Source organism: Lipotes vexillifer, unplaced genomic scaffold (genome assembly GCF_000442215.2).
Source record: "Lipotes vexillifer unplaced genomic scaffold, Lipotes_vexillifer_v1.1 scaffold717, whole genome shotgun sequence".
NCBI classification, from domain to species: Eukaryota; Metazoa; Chordata; class Mammalia; order Artiodactyla; family Lipotidae; genus Lipotes; species Lipotes vexillifer.
In genome coordinates, this window is record NW_006798707.1 from 4,364,255 (window position 1) to 4,380,925 (window position 16,671).

General features: G+C 37.7%; 1 protein-coding gene across 2 annotated transcripts in view; it reads left to right on the forward strand.

Annotated features, from left to right (window-relative positions):
* LCLAT1 (lysocardiolipin acyltransferase 1) overlaps window positions 1-16,671 on the forward strand; it is a 200,036-nt gene that overhangs the window by 80,761 nt on the left and 102,604 nt on the right. For both annotated transcript variants that reach the window (XM_007470879.1, XM_007470880.1), the window contains one exon: window positions 2,779-2,977. In XM_007470879.1, coding sequence (XP_007470941.1) covers window positions 2,779-2,977 — 199 coding nt within the window. The remainder of the gene's footprint in view (window positions 1-2,778; window positions 2,978-16,671) is intronic.

A 16,671-nucleotide genomic window follows, 5' to 3' on the forward strand; every position in this document is an offset into this window, starting at 1 on the left:
AAAAAAAAAAAAAAAAAAAAAAAAAAAATGATTAAAGTGAACTGGAGATCTAGCCTGCCCAGAAGATTATATATAACTTTCAGGCACATTCTGATTGATAGGGTGCTGGATGGCAGGGAGGAGAATACTTCATGACATGCTCCTCTGCAGTCTAGGATTTTTTATTTTGACACATTCACTGTAACGAAAGGCTAACGATTGTTTTGGGATTCATAGGAAACATGTATTAGAAATTACACATGTAAGGTTAGAGTTGGTGTTTGTTTGGGAATTATAGGCTTAAGATTTTTAACTGTTTTCTATAGTACAACATACAATTAGTAGTCAGCTGCCTCTTTCTACCAGTTAAAGGAAGGGTTTCTTGCATTTCAGTTCTTTGCAAAATCTGAAAAGTATATCATATTTGGAATGCAGAGTGGTGACTTCAGACATGTCATCTGGGCCAAGACATATAATTCAGTGATTCACTTTGGTAGTTGACAGCCCTTTACACTTTAAGTGGAAAAATGGTTATTTCTTGCTGTGGGTCCAAGTCTAGAGGCCTCCTCCCTGATCCTCTCCATCCTGAACTCTCTTCCACATTGGAACTTAACTTCCCAGACTTTGGAGTGGGAGGGCGGGGGTATTATAACTATTTGAGTGGTTATGGACGCTTTTGAAAATCTGACGAAAACCGCAGGCATTTTGTAGCCACTTTAGCCCAAATGATCATGTTGTACATCTTAACCCTCTGACTGTAATACTGTGGATATAATAACAAACATTTCTAACTTGTTTTTTTTTTTGTTTTTTCTTTTTTAAAATAAATTTATTTATTTTATTTACTTTTGGCTGTGTCGGGTCTTCGTTGCTGCGCGCGGGCTTTCTCTAGTTGCGGCCAGTGGGGGCTACTCTTCATTGCGGTGCGTGGGCTTCTCTTGCCGTGAAGCACAGGCTCTAGGAGTGTGGGCTTCAGTAGTTGTGGCATGAGGGCTCAGTAGTTGTGGCGCACGGGCTTAGTTGCTCTGCGGCATGTGAGATCTTCCCGGACCACGGATCGAACCTGTGTCTCCTGCGTTGGCAGGCAGATTCTTAGCCACTGTGCCACCAGGGAAGCCCCTGTAATATCTTCAAATGCCATGTGGTCCTCTTCCATCATCTCTTTGAGTTTCTTTGTTTGCAAAATACCTTCATAATTCTTCATTTCTAAAACGCAGAATTATGCAATAGGTTCTCTGTTTCCGGGTGCGCGAGGAGAGGGGATTAAGAGCGCTGCCTAAAGGAGCTCCAGAGACGGGCGCGAGCCGCGGCTAACAGCGCGGACCCCAGAGACGGGCAGGAGACGCTAAGGCTGCTGCTGCTGCCGCCACCAAGAAGCCTGTGTGCGAGCACAGGTCACTCTCCACACCTCCATTCCGGGGAGCCTGTGCAGCCCGCCACTGCCAGGGTCCCGGGATCCAGGGTCAACTCTCTAACTTGTTTTTAAAGCTAATATTCCTTTTAACTTGTTTTTTTTCTTGGTCCTATTTGAGGTCCTATTGTTCTTTTGTATTATACTTTTTTTAAATATACTGAAAAATTAATAAAACATAAAGGCACTTTAATAAATAATTTTAAAGTGTAACTATCAATCAGCCAAATCGAGAAGTAGGAAATTGTCAGCAAGCCACCTATAGCTTCCCAGTCGCAACACCGTCCTATTTAGTAGAAGTAGCTGCTGTCCTGACTTGTAAGTTAGTTATTTTCTCGCTTTTCTTTTTAATTTTACCATCTGTATATTTATCCCTAGAATATCTTAGTTACTGTCTGTTTCAGAAAGATTTATATATGGACACTTAATGTATATATTCTTGTTTGTTTTTTTCTCTCAACATTATGCTTGTATGTTGTCCATGTTGCTGTAGACATCCATAGTTCATTTGTTTTCATTGTTGTATCATATTCCACTGCATAACTGTACCACAGTTTCTTTGCTATACTTTGATCAGTTTTCATAATACTGCCAGAGAACTTGCGATTTTCTTGTCTTTTATCTGCTGTGGACCAGTTTTCTCTCCATTAGTCAAGTAAATTTGTTACATGTAAATTATTCAAAAATTTAAATGGGCATTGAAATCAGTATTAATATGTTATTGTTCTTTCAAGAACGTCAGTCTGTAATTTATTTTCTTCTAAATATTTCATATATACTTTATGCCTGGCCATCAGAAAAGTTAGTATAAAGCAAATTTGGCAAATATTTGATCTTCTGTGTGTCAAGCACTGTTGTAGGTACTGGGGCTGCAGCACTTTAGTAAATATACATTCCTTATATATTTAAAAAATAAACAGATATGTGTATTTGTTTAAAAAAATCTTAGTACAGAAAGGTATAAAATGAAAAATTTGACTCTCTGTTCCCTCAGTCGTATGTTCAGTATTAAATTTCTTGACTATTCTTTTTATTAAAAAATTTAAAAATCTTATATATGTATAACCTGAAAAAATTACACAGTGGAAACTTTTTGTATGCCTTTTGTACTTTTTCTTTTTGTCTTAATAATCCATCTTGAAGATTTCAATGAAAGTTACCATTTTTAAATTAGGGAACTGCCAGAAACTTAAATTAGTAGAACTGAAAATAGAAACAGTGCCTTCATGTTCTTCCAGATTAACTTCTTTTTCTTAATTTATTATAGAAGCAAGAATAACATGCTTTTGACTTATTAGAAATCAGATTTATTTATAGGACATGATACAATTTACCTATGGAAAATCATAACTTTAAATTGTTAAATATCTGTATTGCTTTTTCTGTAGGCATTGCTGGAGACCATGTTTGGTGTAAAAGTGATTATAACAGGTGATGCATTTGTTCCTGGAGAAAGAAGTGTCATTATCATGAATCATCGGACAAGAATGGACTGGATGTTCCTGTGGAATTGTCTGATGAGATACAGCTACCTCAGATTAGAGAAAATTTGCCTCAAAGCCACTCTCAAATGTGTTCCAGGATTTGGTAGGCTATTCACAAATTATTATAAGTTGTTCATTTATTTTATATGTGATGTACTCACTCTAAAACTACAGAATAACTTTCTAAACTCAAGTATTAAAGCCTTTTCCACTTTTTTCCCTCCCTAGCCAAAAACAATCACCATTTCCCCCCCCCACCCACCCCTTTAGGGGATTATAGATTATTTTAATCCTTTTTTGGAAACATCTTACGTTGAAAGAGAATAAACTAATTCACAAGGAAGTAGATATGGTCCCAGAAGGACCAAAAATTTGAAGAATATGAATTAATAGTTCAGTATTTATTACATGTCATACTTGTGGTAATTTAGAGCAGAAAGTGGTCTGTGCTGATAAAGTACTTGAGAGGAACTGATTCATTCACATTTATCTAATAAATAGTAATTGAATAACCATTGGTTCCAAGCATTATACCAGGTGCCGGTGTTCTCCGAACTTACCTAATCCATCACTTTTTTTTTTTTTTAAAGGCTTTTCACTGTCCTTGTTGTATACTATAATGTTAAAATTCCTAGAAATGTTTATTTCCCATAGTTAGGAAAGCAGCATGTTCACTGAGTGGTGGATAAGTAGGGATATGTCAACATTGCATGTTAAATCTTAATTGATCTCCACTCTGTAATATGAAGTAAGTAGGGGCGAGGAACAGACTAAAAATATATTCAAACCAGTTATTCACATATGAGTGGATGAAGCACCCACTATACTCCCTGACAGCCTCATCCATTAAATCTGTACTTCTTTGGTTTCCTATGTAATATTTCTTATTTGAAATTCTTTGCGCTCTAAACCATGTGCCTATCAGTGTACTGAAATTGTGTAGGATTTGTGAGGGCAAAGGGCAGGCACTGTCCTCAGGATAGGGTAGTAAGAAGTACTGCATGTTTGTGTTTTAGTTGCCTTCATGCTAATAGTTTTACCTTTCTCTTTGTCACTTGCACAGTATTGTGCTCTCAGGATAGTCAGATTCCTTAAATGGCAACTGACTTTCCCTAGAGCAGACTTCCCCATAGAACCAGCAGGAAGCTGCAAGGCATTTTATGACTTAGCCCCAGGATTCATATAGCATCACATCTACAGTACATCATTGGTGGAAGCCGTCACTGTCCTCAAGGAGTCTAGGGGAGGGAGCATAGACTTCACCTCTTGATGGCAGAAATGTCAAAGCTATTATAGTATTTTAAAAACTGCCACATTCCTAAAAAGACTGATCAAAAATGATGTCTTGTTTATCATTCCTGATTCTACATAAAACAAAGTAACTGAATATTAAGAACATTATGTGAATGAGCTTGAAAATATATATGAAATCAACAAATTTCAACTGACAAAATCTGATGATAATGAAAACAAATGAAAAAGAAAATTAAAACAGCTTCGTGTCTAATAAAGAGATTGAATCCATAATTAAGAGCCTTCTTAAAACGGTTTTTGGAGGACAGTGGCAGCTGCCTGATCTTCCTCATCTTTAAAAAACAAAAAACATCCAATCAACAAGCAGAGGAAGTGAAACCACGTATCACTCATCTCTTCAGCATGACCAGGAGACAAGGCATTTAGAAGGTTCTGGTATTAAGTAGAGAATGTCTAAAAGAGTTCTTTCTACCCTCCCATCATTGCAAACCTGTGGGTTCTGAGAGTGGGTAGAGACTTACTTAAGAGTAGAGAGGCAGGAGGCACAGACAAAAGCATCTCCAGAAAAATTAAAGTCCGACACTAAATGCCAAAATACTGAACACAGGTCTGGACATAGTAGTTCACAGCACAAGATATAAGGAAGTGATTAGAAAGAGTGGGACCTGAAGATGCCTCAGAGAAGTATTGCTTCTGGGGGAGAATCAGATATATAGAGAAGGGCTAGCTTCCCTTAGAAGTGTGGTAGTGAAGGAAAACAAGGAAATTAAAAATCCTGCAGGAATAAAAAGAGAAGCAAGAAATAACAGTCTTTCTTTGCTTACCCCACCCCCAAAATTATACAGCAAAACCCAATAACCATAAAAAGTTTTTAAATTCATAAAAGAAACTTAAGTGGAGGACAGAACTGAAAAACCGAAAAGCCCAAAAATGTACACCATAACACAACACTCCAAACTGAATGGATTATCATGAACTAAGCATTTGGGAATATTAAAAAAAAAAAAGACACTTTTGAGTGAGAAATACAATGAACAGTAATAGACAAGAAAACAAGGAGAAATATAAGTCAGTTGAATTCAAGGAAAAAAAAGAACAAAATGGCAAAATCATGTCAGAAGTGAAGAGCAAATTATGCAATATCCAAGAGGAAAATAATAAAGTAAAATGAAAATAAAGAGCAATACAAGAAAACAGAAAATGACTCGACAGTGAAAAGCTGAAAGCATTTCCTCTAAGATGAAGAACAGGACAAGGTTGTCTACTCTCAGCCACTTTTTTTTGTTGGCCATGCCATGCAGCTCGTGGGATCTTAGTTCCCTGGCCAGGGATTGAACCTTGGCCACAGCAGTGAAAGCACCGAGTCCTAACCCCTGGACCACCATGGAATTCCCACACTCTTGCCACTTTTATTCAACATAGTCTTGGAAGTCCTAGCCACAGCAATCAGAGAAGAAAAAGAAATGAAAGAAATCCAGATTGGAAAAGAAGCAGTAAGACTGTTTGCAGAAGTAGTCACTGTTTGCAGATGACATGGTACTATACACAGAGAATCCTAAAGATGCTACCAGAATCAATAGTGTCAAAATGACTATTCTACCCAAGGCAATCTACAGATTCAGTGCAATCCCTATTAAATTATCAATGGCATTTTCCACAGAAGTAGAACAAAAAATTTTTTTAATTTGTATGGAAATACAAAAGACCTCGAATAGCCAAAGCAATCCTGAGAAAGAAAAACAGAGGTGGAGGAACCATGCTCCCTGACCCTAGACCGTACTACAAAGCTACAGTCATCAAAACAGTATGGTACTGGCACAAAAAGAGATATATACATCAATGGAAGAGGATGGAAAGCCCAGAAATAAACCCACACATACATCTATGGTCAATTAATCTATGACAAAGGAGGCAAGACTATATGATGAAGAAAAGTCAGTTTCTTCAATAAGTGGTGCTGGTAAAACTGGACAACTACCTGTAAAAGAATGAAACTAGAACATTCTCTAATGCCAGACACAAAAATAAACTCAAAATGAATCAAAGACCTAAATATAAGATGCGATACTATAAAACTCTCAGAGGAAAACATAGGAAGAACGCTCTTTGACATAAAACACAGCAAGGTCTTTTTCAATCCGTCTGCTAGGGTAATGGAAATAAAAACAAAAATAAACTAATGGGACCTAATTAAACTCAAAAGCTTTTTCACAGCAGAGGAAACCATAAATGAAACAAAAAGAAACCCCACAGAATGGGAGAAAATATTTGCAAACAATGCGACCAACAAGGGATTAATCTCCAAAATTTACAAGCAGCTCATGCAGCTCAATATCGATAAAACAAACAGCCCAATCACAAAATGGGCAGAAGACCTAAATAAATATTTCTCCAAAGAAGACATACACATGGCCAAGAGGCACATGAAAAGATGCCCAACATCACTAATTATTAGGGAAATGCAAATCAAAACTACAATGAGACATCACGTCACACCGATCAGAATGGCCATCATCAAAAAGTCTACAAACAATAAATGATGGAGAGGCTGTGGAGAAAAGGGAAGCCTCCTACACTGTTGGTGGGAATGTAAATTGGTACATCCACTATGGAGAAAACAGTAAAAATAGAACTACCATATCATCCATCAATCCCACTCCTGGGCATATATCCAGAGAAAACCATAATCTGAAAAGATACAGGCACCTCAGTGTTCATAGTAGCCACGACATGGAAGCAACCTAAATGTCCAATGATAAAGAAGATGTGGTACATACATACAATGGAATATTACTCAGCCACAATAAAGAATGAAATAGTGCCATTTGCAGCAACATGGGTGGACCTAGAGAGTATCATACTAAGTGAAGTAAGTCAAACAGAGAAAGACAAATATCATATGATATCATTTACATGCGGAATCTTAAAAATTTATACAAATGAAGTTATTTACAAACCAGAAACGGACTTACAGATGTCGAAAACAAACTTAAGGTTAGCAAAGGGGAAACGTGGGGGGTGGGGAGGGATAAATCAGGAGCTTGTGATTAACACACACAAACTACTATATATAAGATAGATAACCAACAAGGACCTACTGTATAGCACAGAGAACTATACTCAATATTTTATAATAACCTGTAAGGGAAAAGAATCTGAAAAAGAATGAACATATGTATATGTATAACTGAATCACTTTGCTGCACACTTGAACCTAGCACAACATTGCAAATCAACTATACTCCAACACAGTTTTAAAGAAACCAAAAGAAAATAGAGAATGAAGAGGAGAGGAAAAGAGAAAAAATTGTCAGAGAGAAAGTAGTTGAAATGGAACCTAGTTAGAGGAGTTCTAACATCTGTATAATTGGAGCCTCTAAAAAAGACAGTCAAAACAATGTAACTTAAATATTACAAGGGTGATATTTAAAAGCACAACCCAAGAAGAATCTTGGGTGTAAAGGACGACTGAGAATTCCCTGGGTGGCGCACTGGTTAAGAATCCACCTGCCAATGCAGGGGGCATGGGTCTGAGCCCTGGTCTGGGAAGATCCCGCATGCTGAGGAGCAACCAAGCCCTTGCACCACAACTCCTGAGCCTGTGCTCTAGAGCCCATGAGCCACAACTGCTGAGCCCGCGCACCACAACTACTGAAGCCCACCCACCTAGAGCCCATGCTTCGCTACAACCCACCGCAATGAGAAGCCCACACACCACAACGAAGAGTAGCCCCCACTCGCCGCAACTAGAGAAAGCCTGTGCACAGCAACGAAGACCCAACACAGCCAAAAGTAAATAAATAAAAGTAAATTTATTTTAAAAATAAATAAAAGATAAAAGACAACTGGAGGACTTTCCTGGTAGCACACTGGTTAAGAATCTGCCTGCCACTGCAGGGGACGCATGTTCAATCCCTGGTCTGGGAAGATCCCACATGCCGTGGAGCAACTAAGCCTATGAGCCACAACTCCTGAAACTGCGTGCCACAACTACTGAAGCCCACATGCCGAGAGCCCATGCTCCGCAACAAGAGAAGCCACTGCAGTGAGAAGCCCGTGCGCTGCAACAGAGTAGCCCCCACTCGCCGCAACTAGAGAAAGCCCGCGCTCATCAACAAAGACCCAACACAGCCAAAAATAAGTGAATAAATTATATTTTAAAAAATAGTTCATAAGAAAAAAAAAGATGACTGGAAAGGCAGTTCCAACATGATAGTATGAGGAGCTCTGTAGACCCACTTCCCAGGAAAACTGCTGAAAATTCTGAAGTAACAGCCATTTAAAGTCTCCAGAAATGGTCCAAAGGACATACAGCAAATGAAGAAACATTCAAGAAAATTTATACCAAGACTCATCGAGAACAATGATAATCTGTGGTATTTGAAACAAGACACACTTGTTTCCTCCCACCTCCCTGTTCAGCCAGACAGAAACTCTGCTCCACAATCAGGAGGAATCTGACAACTCTGAGCATCTCCCTCAGGAGTGGAGGTTTTGAATCCCACATCTAGCACCCCAACTTCTCAGGAGTGGAGGTTTTGAACCCCACGTCTAGTAGCACCCCAACTTTTAACACCTGCACCTGAGAGATGAGCCATCAAAACATCTAGCTTTGAAAGCCAGTGGAGACCCATAGGATATAGCAAACTGAGAAATAGTTTTTAAAGGGCCCCGCACACTTACGTGCCTATACTCCGGGACCCAGTGCAGAGGCAGCTGAATGAAAAGCCCCCAGTCTTTCTGTGAAAGACGGCTATTTGCTTATATTCCTTGCTGTGGTCGGAGGGGCAGGCTTCTAATTAAACACACATCTAAGGGCAGACTGTCATCTAGAAACCTTGGGGGTGGGGATATCACTCTCCCTCTGGCCCACCTCTGGTCACCAGTGTCTCCGAGAAAGGAGCTTGTATACTTGTCTGGCACTCTGACTTTTGTGGCTGTCACCCAGAAAACACATCCCTTGATAACCTGGCTCTTGTAGCCAGTGGGCTTGTGTTTGGGGGGAGGTCAATGGGACAGTAGCAAATAAAGAAAGAATTCTTAGAGCCAACCATTACTCTAGAGCTTATTTAGCAATGGAAGGAGGAGACATAAAAGCCCATCTCCAAGTCTTCTCCTGAAAGAACTATATTTACATACTTTAAAAGTGGCTGCCTGAGGGTTTGACTTCCAATTGGCCTGAATCAATGTGCTGAGATCCTCCCCCGACACTGGCATATCCATCCTCAACTACTGGGAGCCACTAAAAATAAAGTACGCTGCTCGGACAATCACAAAGGTTTAAGAGACAGCCAAGAACTAGAGCAGGGTTGAATGATAAGGTTCATCTCCTATATGAGGACTCTCCTACAAGCCTGGGAGAGGTGGGTATTATATCTAATGCATAGAAACCAACACAGAGAGTCAAGGGAAATTAAGAAACACAGGAATATATTCCAAATTACAGAACAAGATAAAACTTTAGGGAAAGATGTTAATGAACTGGAGACGGGTAATTAACCTGGTGGTAAAGAGGTCAAAATTACAGTCCTAAAGATGCTCATTGGGCTCAGGAGAACAATGCATGAGAAGTTTAACAAAGAGATAGAAAATATAAGAAGTCACAGAGCTGACGAATACAATAACTGAACTGAAAACAGAGGGTTTAACGGTTTAAGCAGTAGAAAAGGGTCAGCGAACTTGAAGACAGGGCAGTAGAACATAACCAATCAAAGCAGCAAACATAAAAACTGGAAAACATTGACGATAACTTAAGGGAATTATGGGACAACATGAAGTGGTCCTGCATTTACATTATAGAGGTCCCAGAAGAAGAGAAAAAGAAAGGGGCAGAAAACTTATTTGAAGACACAACGGCCAAAAGTACCTCAGCCTGGGGAAGGAAACAGATATCCAGATCCAGGAAGCCCAGAGAATTCCAAATAAGATGAACTTAAAGAGCCTCACACCAAGACACATAATTAACTCATTATCGACAGGGGATTTTTGCAAAAATTAATGCCTGTGGCCAGTGATTTCTATTTTGGTCAGCCAAAAATTGTTATTTCACTAACACTTTGTGGGTTATTACATTGAATAGTTACACCTGACACAGCTGTAAAGTCTTCTAACTTTCATGAAATGTTGTCTTCAATCCCCTCTTCTATAGAAGCAAAGGAGAATTCTCCAGCACTGAGTTTCATTTTCACTTTCTGTATCAGAATCAATCACTACCGTTTTTTGTCTTTTTGTTGGTCTAAAATTCACATCATCTGAATCAGAACGATATTCTGAAGAACTATCTTCCGAGACACTCGTATATATGTCACTCAGACGATCAGAGAAAGTATCTGCATAGAATTCACCGAAAAATTCTTCTTCACTCAGAATTTTGCGATACGTCACTTTTGAAAATTTTACGTTTATAATATACACAAGGTTGGAACAAAAACCTAACAGAGCAAAATGTGAATGATATTGACAATCACAAGTTGTATAATGAACCCTTGATCAATTTTGAGCTCTAACAACTTTGCACAGTGATGTTAATTGTATCACTCTCTAAAAACATACTGATACATCTCCTTTCAATAACATTCAGGTAACAAAAGATGTATTAATATGTTTCCAGTCAATAATGTGTTAAAGTGTCAAAATTTAAAGATATGAAGAGAATTTTCAAATCAGCAAAAGGAAAACAACTTGTTACATACAATGGAACCCCATAAGATTATCAGCATATTTTTCAGAAGAACCTTTGCAGACCAGACGGGAGTAGCATGCTATATTCAAAGTGCTGAAAGAAAAAAACTGCCAGTCAAGAAAACTGTATCTGGCAAAGTTGTCCTTCAGAGTTGAAGGAGAGAGAGGTTTGTGGACAAGCAAAAGCTCAAGGAGTCCATCTCCTCTAGAATGGCCTTACAAAGAAATGTTAAAGGGACTTCTTTAAGCTGAAAAGGAAAGGTGCTAATTAGAACTGGGAAACATGAACGTATAAATATCCTTGGTAAATATAAATATATAGTAAACGTCAGAATAATGTTGTAAAGGTTGTGGGTTAATCACCTCTAAAGCTAGAATAAAGTTTAAAAGACAAAAGTATTAAAAATAACTATAGCTACAATAATTTTTAAGGGATACAGAAGATAAAATGCTGTAAACTGTGACCTCAAAAACATAACATGGTGGGGGAGTAGTAAAAATGTACAGCCTTAGAATGTGTCTCAACTTAAGTTGTTATCAGCTTAAAACAACTGTTATACATTATTTTATGTCTCATGGTAACCACAAAGGAAAAAACTGTAGCGGATGCACAAATGATAGAGAAAAAGGAATCTAAGCCCACCACTACAGAAAATCACAAAGGAAGAGAGCAAGAGAGGAAGAAAGGAACAAAGGAATTACAAAACAGCCACAAAACAATTAGCCAAATGGCAGTAAGTACATAGCTATCAATAATTACTTTAAATGTAAATGGATTAAATACTCCAATTGGAAGACAAAAGTGGCTGATGGATTAAAACAACCAAGACCTATCTTTATGGTGTCCATAAGAGACCTACCTCAGGTCTAAGGACACACACAGACTGAAAGTGAAGGAATGGAAAAAGATATTCCATGCAAATGGAAACCAAAAGAAAGCTGAGTTAGCTGTATTTCACATCAGACAAAATAGATTTTAAGACAAAGTCTGTGATAAAAGACAAAGAAGGTCATTATATAATGATGAAGGGGTCAATCCAACAAGAGTATATAACATATGTAAATATTTATGCACCTAATAAAGGAGCACCTAAATACATAAATGTTAACAAACCTAAAGGGAGAATAGCAATTCAGTAATAGTAGAGGACTTTAATATCCCATTTTCATCAATGGATGATCATCCAGACAGAAAATCAATAAGGAAACACTGGCCTTAAGTCCAGTTGGTCTGACATATAGTTTAATAGACATATATAGAACACTGTATCCCAAAGCAACGAAATGCACATTTTTCTCAGGCTCACATGGAATATTCTCCAGGATAGATCATATGTTAGGCCTCAAAACAAGTTTTATTACATTTAAGAAGGTTGAAATCATGTCAAGGAATCTTTTCTGATCACAATGTTATGAAACTAGAAATCAGTTACAAGGAAAAAAAAAACTGGAAAACTCAAGTATGCGGAGGCTAAATGACATACTACTGACCAACCAGTGGGTCAAAGAAGAAATCAAAAGAGAAATCAAAAAATACCTTGAAACAGACGGAAATGGAAACACAACACACCGAAATTTATGAGATGCAGCAAAAGTAATTCTAAAAGGGGACTTCAATAAGCAGCCTATCTTTATACATCAAGGAATTAGAAAAAGAAGACTAAATAAGGCCCAAAGTTAGAAGGAAGGAAATAAATGAAAGAGAAATTGAAAAGACAATAGGAAAGATCAGTGAAACTAAGTTGGTTTTTTGACGAGATAAAGGAAACTGACAAAGCTTTAGCTAGATTCACCAAGAAAAAAAGAGAGGACACAAATAAAGCAGAAATGAAAGGGTAGATGTACAACTGATACCATAAAGCAGAAATGAAAGGGTAGATGTACAACTGATACCACAGAAATATGAAGAATCATGGGAGATTGCTGTGAACAATTATATGCCAGTAAATTGGACAACCTGAAAGAAATGGATAAATTCCTAGGAATCATGAAGAAATAGAAAGTCTGAACAGACCCGTTACTAGGAAGGAGATTGAATCAGTAATCATAAAACCCCCAACAAACAAAAGTCCCAAACCAGATGGCTTCACTGGTGAATTGTACCCAGGATTTAAAGAACTAATACTAATCCCTCTCAATCTTTTCCCAAAAATAGAAGATGGGACTTCCCTGGTAATCCAGTGGTTAAGACTCTGTGTTTCCAGTGCAGGGGGCACAGGTTCGATCCCTGGTCAGGGAACTAAGATCCCACAATGCCACGCAGTGCAGCCAAGAAAAGAAGAAGGAAACAAAAAATAGAAGAGAAGGGAACACTTCGAAAGTCATTTTATGAGGCCAGCATTACCCCAATACCAAAACCAAACAAAGATGCCACAGAAAATTAGAGGCCCAATATCCCTGATGAACATAGATGTAAAAATCCTCAACAAAATGTTAGCAAACCAAATTCAGCAGTTCACTAAAAAGATAATACACTATGATCAAGTGGGATTTATCCTAGGGATGCAACAATTGTTCAACATCTGCAAGTCAGTCAATGAGATATACCGCATTGATAAAAGGAAGGATAAAAATTCCTTAAAAAACTACAACTAGAACTACCATATGACCCAGCAATCCCACTACTGGGCATATACCCTGAGAAAACCAAAATTCAAAAAGGTCATGTACCAAAATGTTCATTGCAGCTCTATTTACAATAGCCCGGAGATGGAAACAACCTAAGTGCCCACTGTTGGATGAGTGGATAAAGAAGATGTGGCACATATATACAATGGAATATTACTCAGCCATAAAAAGAAACGAAATTGAGCTATTTGTAATGCGGTGGATAGACCTAGAGTCTGTCATACTGAGTGAAGTCAGTCAGAAAGAGAAGGACAAATTCCGTATGCTAACACATATATATGGAATTTAAGAAAAAAAAATGTTATGAAGAACCTAGGGGTAAAACAGGAATAAAGACAGAGACCTACTGGAGAACAGACTTGAGGATATGGGGAGGGGGAAGGGTGAGGTGTGTTAGGGCGAGAGAGAGACATGGACATATATATACTAACAAACGTAAGGTAGATAGTCAGTGGGAAGCAGCCGCATGGCATGGGGATACCGGCTCGGTGCTTTGTGACTGCCTGGAGGGGGGGGATAGGGAGGGTGGGAGGGAGGGAGACAAAGAGGGAAGAGATATGGGAACATATGTATATGTATAACTGATTCACTTTGTTATAAAGCAGAAACTAACACACCATTGTAAAGCAATTATACCCCAATAAAGATGTTAAAAAAAAAATTGTCTGATCATCTCCATAGACGCAACAACAACAAAGCATTTGACAAAACTTAACATCCATTGATATTAAAACTTCCAGCAAGGTGGGTATGGAGGGAATGTATTTCAATATATTAAAGGCCATATATGAGAGGCCCGCAGCTAACATCAGACTTAATGGTGATGGAAAGCTGAAAGCTTCTTTTCTAAGTTCAGGAATAAGACAAGGATGCCCATGCGCTCGACTCTTATTCAACATTATACTGGAAGTTCTAGCCAGAGCAATTAGGCAAAATTAGATAGATTACATACATAGCATCCAAATTGGAAAAAAAGAAGTAAAACCATCACTATTTGCAAATGACATGGTATTATATATAGAAAGCTATGAAGACGCCAGCAAAAAACTGTTAGAACTAATAAATGAATTCAGTGAGGTTGCACAATACAAAATTAATATACAAAAATCAGTTGTGTTGCTATATACTAATAACAAACTAAACAGAAAGAGGAATTAAGAAAACAATCCCATTTACAATGGCACCAGAGAATAAAATAGGAATAAAGGAGGTGAAATACTTGTACCCTGAAAATTATACAGTATCAATGAAAGAAGCTGAAGTAGACAAATAAGATATTTGTGCTCATATCTGAAAGGAAAGATATTCTGTGTTCATGGATTAGAAGAATTAGTATTGTTTAAAAGTCCATACTGTCCAAAGCAATCTACAGATCTAGTGCTATCCCTATCAAAATTCCAATGGCATTTTTTGATAGAAATAGAACAAACAGCCCTAAAATTCTGAGTCTCAAAGACTCAGAATAGCCAAAGCAGTCTGGAGAAAGAAGAACAAAGCTAGAGATATAATGCTCCCTGATTTCAGACTAGTTACAAAACTGTAGTAATCAGCACAGTATGGCATTGGCATAAAAACAGACACATAGATCAGTACAAAAGAATACAGAGCCCAGAAATAAACCCACACATATAGGGTCAATTAATTTATGACAAAAGAGCCAAAGGTATACAATAAAGAAGGGATAGTCTTTTCAATAAATGGTGTTTGTTGTGAAAACTGGACTACTATATTGCACTGTACACAAAAACTAACTCAAAATGGATTAATGACCTGAACACAAGACCTGAAACCTTAAAAATCCTAGAAGAAAAAATAGGTGGCAAGCTTCTTGACATTAGTCCTGGTGATGACTTTTTTTTGGATTTGGTACCAAAAGCAAAGGAAACAAAAGCAAAGATAAAGTGGTACTGTATCAAACTGAAAATCTTCTGCACAACATAGGAAACCATCAACAAGATGAAAAGGCACCCTATGGAATGGGAGAAAATATTTGCAAATCATATATTTGACAAAGGGTTAATATCCAAAATATGTGAAGAACTCATATAACTCAACAGCAAAATAACAATCCAATTAAAAAATGAGCAGAGGAGATCAATGGACATTTTTCCAGAGGTGACAAATGGCCAACAGGTGCATGAAAACAGCACTAATCATCAGGAAAATGCAAATCAAAACTATGAGATACCACATCACACCTGTTAGAATGGCTACCGTCAAAAAGCTGAGCAATAACAACTGTTGGTGAGGCTATAGAGAAAAGGGAACGCTTGTGCATTGTTGGTAGGAATGTACATTGGTGTAGAAGCTATGGAAAACAATATGGAGGTTCCCCCAAAATTAAAAATAGAACTACCATATGATCTGGTAATTCTGCTTCTGGGTATTTATTGGAGGAAAACAAAAGCACTAACTTGAAAAGATATCTGCACCCCCGTGTTCATTGCAGCATTATTTACAATAACCAAGACATGGAAACAACTTGTGTCCATTGGTAGATGAATGGATAAAGAAAATGGTAAATATAGCCAGTGGAATATTACTCAGCTATAAAAAAGGATATCCCATAATTTATATCACCTGGATGGACTTTGAGGGCATCATGCTAAGTGAAAAGTCAGATAGAGGAAAACAAATATGACATGCTTTCACTTATTTGTGAAGTCTCCCATAATAAAAAACATAAATAAATAAAATAAGATAAAATAAAATTCCCCAAAAACCCAACTGAATAGATACAGAGAGGCCAGGATTTGGGGGTGGGCAAAATGGGTGAAGTTGCTCAGAAGGCACAAAATTCCAGTCATAAAATAAATAAGTTATGCAGATGTAATGTACAGCATGGTGACTATAGTTAATAATACTCTTGTATATTTGAAAGTTGCTGAGAGTAGATGTTAAAAGTTCTGATAAGGAAAATATTTGTAACTGTGGTGATAGATACTAACTTAGACATACGGTGGTCATTTCGTGACATGTACATATATGGAATCATTTTGTTGTACACCTAAAACTAATGTAATATTATGCATCAGTTACATCTCAACTTAAAAAAGTAGTACAGCTTTATTGGGTGGTGTGAGGATTAAATTAAATGCCAGTAGAGTGTTATTTGCTGCCACCTGTTATTTCTGTAGCTCCCTTTGGGACATCCACCCTCCCACCTTTTGCCTTACAGAGATCCATATTAGACCTCTGGTTTTTCTAGTGTCTCACAGACCCATGTTCTCTTTC